This window comes from Brassica napus, unplaced genomic scaffold (assembly GCF_020379485.1).
Source record: "Brassica napus cultivar Da-Ae unplaced genomic scaffold, Da-Ae ScsIHWf_1176;HRSCAF=1685, whole genome shotgun sequence".
NCBI lineage: Eukaryota > Viridiplantae > Streptophyta > Magnoliopsida > Brassicales > Brassicaceae > Brassica > Brassica napus.
Genome location: NW_026014598.1, coordinates 1 through 5,266, shown reverse-complemented (window position 1 = coordinate 5,266; position 5,266 = coordinate 1). Strand labels below are relative to the sequence as shown.

General features: G+C 38.6%; 1 protein-coding gene across 4 annotated transcripts; it reads left to right on the top strand.

Moving 5' to 3' along the window:
• The first annotated feature begins 115 nt into the window (after positions 1 to 115).
• LOC106383528 (protein EMBRYONIC FLOWER 1-like) lies at positions 116 to 5,090 on the top strand. Of its 4 annotated transcripts, none has more exons than XM_048771500.1 (6): positions 116 to 493; positions 1,327 to 1,501; positions 1,693 to 1,868; positions 1,962 to 2,093; positions 2,164 to 2,226; positions 2,350 to 5,090. In XM_048771500.1, the coding sequence occupies exons 2-6, from the start codon at positions 1,407 to 1,409 to the stop codon at positions 4,743 to 4,745; spliced, it is 2,862 nt and encodes a 953-aa protein (XP_048627457.1). In that variant the 5' UTR covers positions 116 to 493; positions 1,327 to 1,406; the 3' UTR covers positions 4,746 to 5,090. The 4 variants fall into 4 exon arrangements, with proteins under 4 accessions (XP_048627457.1, XP_048627456.1, XP_048627455.1 ...); XM_048771499.1 differs by having other exon boundaries at positions 119 to 493; positions 1,962 to 2,102; XM_048771498.1 differs by having other exon boundaries at positions 120 to 493; positions 2,311 to 5,090.
• The last annotated feature ends 176 nt before the right edge of the window (positions 5,091 to 5,266 follow it).

Here is a 5,266-nt window from a genome sequence, read left to right as displayed (position 1 = left end):
ATTCAACAATTGACCTATACATATACAAATACGTGTCGACAATATGTGGAGAGGTACGTAATCTTGTTTCGTGTAATTGGTAAATAAACAGACCAGATGGTGACATGGCAGTGCAGTGTTCCAGAGATATGAGTTGTTTTTTATTTCAAAAAGAGTTAAACCATTTATATCAAATAATAATTATTTTATATATATGAAAATAAACCCTCGTTTCAAGGATAAAAGAGCTTCAGATTCTCTCTCTTCTTTCTCAACAGTCTCTCTCTACAAAAAAAAGGTTTTCCCCCTTTCTCTCTCTCCTTGGCGTCGTCTTAGGGTTTCGCGAAATTTCGCAGTCAAATTCTACTCTCTCCCGACGAATCAACCCTCGAAGCTTACCTAATCTTCTTATCCACAAGCTTCTGAATCGTTCGATGCGGTTTTCTCCCCTTGCCGCTTAAGATCGAGCTCGAATCTCGCGTCTCTGATTAACTCCGGTCGGATTTTCTCCCAGGTGCGTGTCTCCGACATGAATCTCTGATTGGTTCAATTTTAAGGTTTCGTATAGGGTTAGATCTTGCGGTAAGAGATTCACCTTGACTTGTAGCTGACTTCGTGTTTTTTTTTTCTAATCGAGGGCTCTTCACTGTTCATTTATACGTTTCTTCTAAAAAAACTCGATGTTCTTACTTTTTTTTTTTAGATTTTTATTTCATTCACGGACTATTCACGTGCGGATAGATCTGGACCGTATTAATTAGTGGGTCTTCGGTTATCTTTGTTAATCACATACGGTTAATTTTTTAAGTGTCTTATTTTTTGTTATTTTGCTTCTAAATAATTTGATTCTAAACCCTAATTTACTCAATATTAATATTTTTTGTTCGTAAGTAGGAGATTATATTGAAACAGGCCTGGTCTCATTTTTTTCTTGGGCATGTTCGTGTGTCTGAAAACCCTAATTTTAGGTTGGTGTTTAAGTTTAGGTTAATGTTTTGACTAATATCTGTCTATTGATTAATTTTGTTTTATGAAATGGGATGATAGTGAAGAAATTTCGTTCTTGATTTTATGTAGACTTTAGGGTTTACAAAGTTTAATTTACAATGGAATTTTAGAGGTAATTGGATGTTGGTTATGGAATGTTATTTCATGTGGATTGTTTGAATACAATGGTGTCAATTAGCTATAAATATTCCTTAATTTAATTTAGAGTTATATGTGTGTTTCGTATATATGGAAAGTAAAGATTTTGAAGCGTTGTTTCTTTATATGCAATCATCATAACTTAAATATTTTCATTTTCTGATGCTAAGAAACATTATGATCATGTGTTTATTTTTGCAGCACTTGTTGTGTAGAGAGTAGAATGGTGGAACTTAGTTAAATCATCACTAAGACATAAAAATCTTCTTGAAGCAAAATCAATGGGATCCTCCATTAAGATCAACTCAATATCCATAGATCTTGCAGACGCTGCTAAAGAGATTGATATGGTAAAATGTGATCATTTCTCCATACGGTGAGCCTTCTATATATATTGACCTTATGTTATTAACCTTCCTTGTTAATTAAAGTATGTTTATATTTTCCAATTACTATGTTGTGATCACTTCCAAATGCGTATAAATATATATGTACAATAGCAAGATACAAGTTGAAATGACATTGAATATATATTGAATTTTTCTTCTTCTTAATTTGATGATGCAGTGGATACGTAGCTGAAACTCGTGAGAGAGATCATAACAAATGTTGGCCGTTTCCGGAGGAGAGTGTTACTTTGGTGGACCAAGAAAACTATTCTCTTCCTTCTTTATCTGTTCCAAAGTTTAGATGGTGGCGTTGTATGAGCTGCATCAGAGATATCAATGCTGATGAAACAAAAGGTAAAACACATTCCAAAACTGTTTAATATATGTTTCATATAATAGCTAGAGATGAAGGGTTGCTTGAACTTATGCATGTAAGTGGCTTTTTAGATTGTGGACTGCATCCAAACTCAAAAAGTTTAAGCGGGAAAAAGCAGCTTGATGGAAATTCTTCGGTTATCCTAAGTCAAAGCAAATTGAATTCACTAACTATTATTGATCAGGAGAAAGAAAGGAGAACTGGTATTGAAGGTATACATATTCTTGTTTTAGTTTCCATAATAAAGCAATTAAACATATAATTTTCTTGCAGATAATGCTGTTGAGAAGAAAGGAGATGCAAACTGCAAGAGATCTCAGAAGGATGATCATAGAGGTACAAAAAAAATTTCTACTCAAGCAAATTAAAGTGTGCTGATACTAGAAACTAATTTTGTAAAGGTCAAACAATTAATTGCAGCTACTATTTTTCTTAAGAGAGGTAATAATCCATCTACAGATGCTTCTACTGTTAAGAGCAAGAGCAGAAAGCTCGCAAGCCAAGAGCATGTAAGAAACAAGAAAGCTAAAGTAACAGATATTAGCAGCTGGAAAGAGAAACATAACGTGGGTGGTCAAGCCGTGACAACTTTTGGATCATCTGATATCGCTGGTGTGGTTGATGATACGCCTCCTAAGGCCATCAAGAATCATAACAAAGACAGTCTTGCTCTTACGGAATGCGATAACGGTTCATCAGAGAGTATAAATCTCGCCATGACTGGTTTGCAGCGTAGGAAAACTCGCAAGGTTCGTCGGCTTAGCGAGCTGCTTGATCAACCCGAGACCAAAACCAGTGGTGGTAAAGAAGAGCCTTCTTCTTCGAAAAGGGGTAGAAAGAGAAAAGTGTTGCCTGAAAACAACTACGTCAGCAGGAAACTAATCACAGTCGGTGCAACTTCTGAAAATGACTCCGATCAAGATTATAGTACATCAAGTGATAGTGGGTTTGATAGAGATCTTATTAAGGGCAAGCAGAAGAACAGAAGGTTCCAGGTCGTTGACGAGTTTGTACCATCAGTACTTCCTTGTGAAACTTCACAAGATCTTAGTAAGAGCACTGCTTTATCAGTTCCTTGTCCTCTGAGTACTCAGAGAACAGAGAAGAAGCTCAGCTTATCCAAGAAGAAGAAACATAAGCCTGTTTCAGACAACGAGAAGAGTACACTGATCAGCTTTGGTTCCCAATATACTAGAGATTTGTTGAATGATCGTTTAGCTTCAGAAGGATATTTTAGAAAACCTATCCCTCAGCTTAATGTTAGGCCAGAGAATGATCATGTGAGGTCAAGAGATGTGGAAGAACCAAACCGTCTTGGAGAGTTTGGTTCCTCTTCCAAACCCTACACAGGTGGATGGTTGAGAACAGGAGTGGATGCCAACAACAATACAGATAAATTGTCCTTTCAGAACTTCAATCTAAGAGGCACCACTTCTTCTACTGGTGCTGACAGAAAGGGGAAGACAGTTATGTTCCAAGAACAACAAGAACCACCCAAAAGCCAAAGCCATGATAGAACTGAAGACCAAAACGACGATATCCCCATGGAGATAGTTGAGCTCTTAGCCAAAAACCAATACGAAAGGTGCCTTCCAGACAAAGAAGAGCCATCACAAGAAGCAACACACAAACCCAAGAACACTCTACTGATCGATCTCAACGAAACTTATGACAACGGAGGCTCGCTGGAGGATGACAACAACAACATATCAAGACCACCAAAACCTTGTGAAACCAATGCAAGGAGAGAGTCTCTTGACTTCTTCCCTATAAGTCAACCCTATGTGCCTTCTCCCTTTGGTATCTTTCCTCCTCCTCCTCCTCAAGATAACCGGCCTAGCTCCATCAGGTTCTCTGGTCACACCTGCCAGTGGCTTGGTAACGTCCCAGCTATGTCTACTCATCCTCCCCCATATAGGGTACTACGTCCGTGTAACACGTGCCAAAGTGGTCCACACCAATACAGAGAACCACCTCTTCATCCAATATGGGCAACAACTTCAGTAAGACCAGTTTCTTACAACATGGATCCGTCGACGAAGCTTGGTATGCTTCCACAGCCACCACCACCCAGTGATAAGAATACATGGAACCTTAACTTCGTCGCCGCCGCCGCCGCCAACGGGAAGCAAAAATGTGGGTCTAGTTCAGAACTCTCGTTTGGGTGCAAACATGGTGGTGGAGTTAATAATAATAGTAGACCGGTGGAAGCGTTCTCTAGTGAGAGCTCTATACCTGCGTTGCATCTACTCAGCCTTATGGATCCTAAGATTGGACCAAACACTCCCTCTGACCACCAGGGAAACACTAAAGCTACTCAAAGACACTTCCCACTTGCTAGCCAGCCTAAGGGACGTGTAGATATACAAACAGGAGACTCTAGTAAGCAGTTACCTTATGATTATTACAGCAAGAGTTTCCCCATGGTTCCACCACTTGGTGCGTCTTCATTCTCGTTTCAAAAGCCACAAGCTCCATGGATCCATCATCACCAAGAGAAGAAGACCATGAGAAAAGAGCCGGTTTACAGCAGCAATGACCAAGGGAGGTTCCAGCTACTAGGGGCGTCTGATTCAATGAAGCTCCCTTTGAAGTTTCACGTGATGGGTAAAGAGAAGAAACAGAACAGGAAAGCAGAGAGCTGCGGGGAGGCCTCGGCGTGGCCTCCAAGGAACAGTTGTGGAACCATTGTGTGCAGCGTGAGTAGAAACCCGGCTGATTTCACGATTCCTGAGCCTGGGAATGTTTACATGTTAACTGGTGAAAGTCTCAAGGTTCGAAAACGCGCAACATACAAGAAAAAAACAAGTTTGTCTAAGCAAGACGCACTGAAGCAGACTACAGAAAATGCCTAGAGATAATATACAAAGTGGACGAGACATGTGTTGGTAAGTTGCTAAGACTATATAGTTTGTTTATGTGAATCTTTGGTCAGATGGTGAGAGAAGAGGGGGTCACAAAGAGACACCGTTTCTACTGAAATCAAGAATAAGGCAGACACCAGTTATTGGATCTTTGTGCTCTGCACATCTCTCTTCTCTTATGTTTGTTTGTTTGTTAAGGCATACTTGGAAACATTCAGCCTGTGTATATATTCATAGACCTTCTCTTTCTTTGTTTTACCTTTTATTGGATATACCTTTCATTGTGTTTGATATTTTGTATTAGTATATGATAAAGAGTATCCAAATGTTTCCAAATATTCGTTTTTAAAGAAGTTAAATACGGATTTTATGATCCATAGAGAATAACATGTATCCTACAATTTGTAAATATCCAATAAATCTGAGTAACAATTATATATTTATTTTATTAATGATCCTGGAGGAGAGTCCATTGTTAATGATGACTGATTTTTTATTCTTATTATCTTTTA

What these genes read in the sequence shown, in the direction of transcription:
- LOC106383528 (XM_048771497.1), top strand. Translation starts at nt 1,407, where the DNA reads ATGGGATCCTCCATTAAGATCAACTCAATATCCATAGATCTTGCAGAC. An exon ending in TGTGATCATTTCTCCATACG is followed by an intron (nt 1,502 to 1,692) that starts GTGAGCCTTCTA and finishes TTGATGATGCAG; the next exon opens with TGGATACGTAGCTGAAACTC. An exon ending in TCAGAAGGATGATCATAGAG is followed by an intron (nt 2,227 to 2,310) that starts GTACAAAAAAAA and finishes AATTAATTGCAG; the next exon opens with CTACTATTTTTCTTAAGAGA.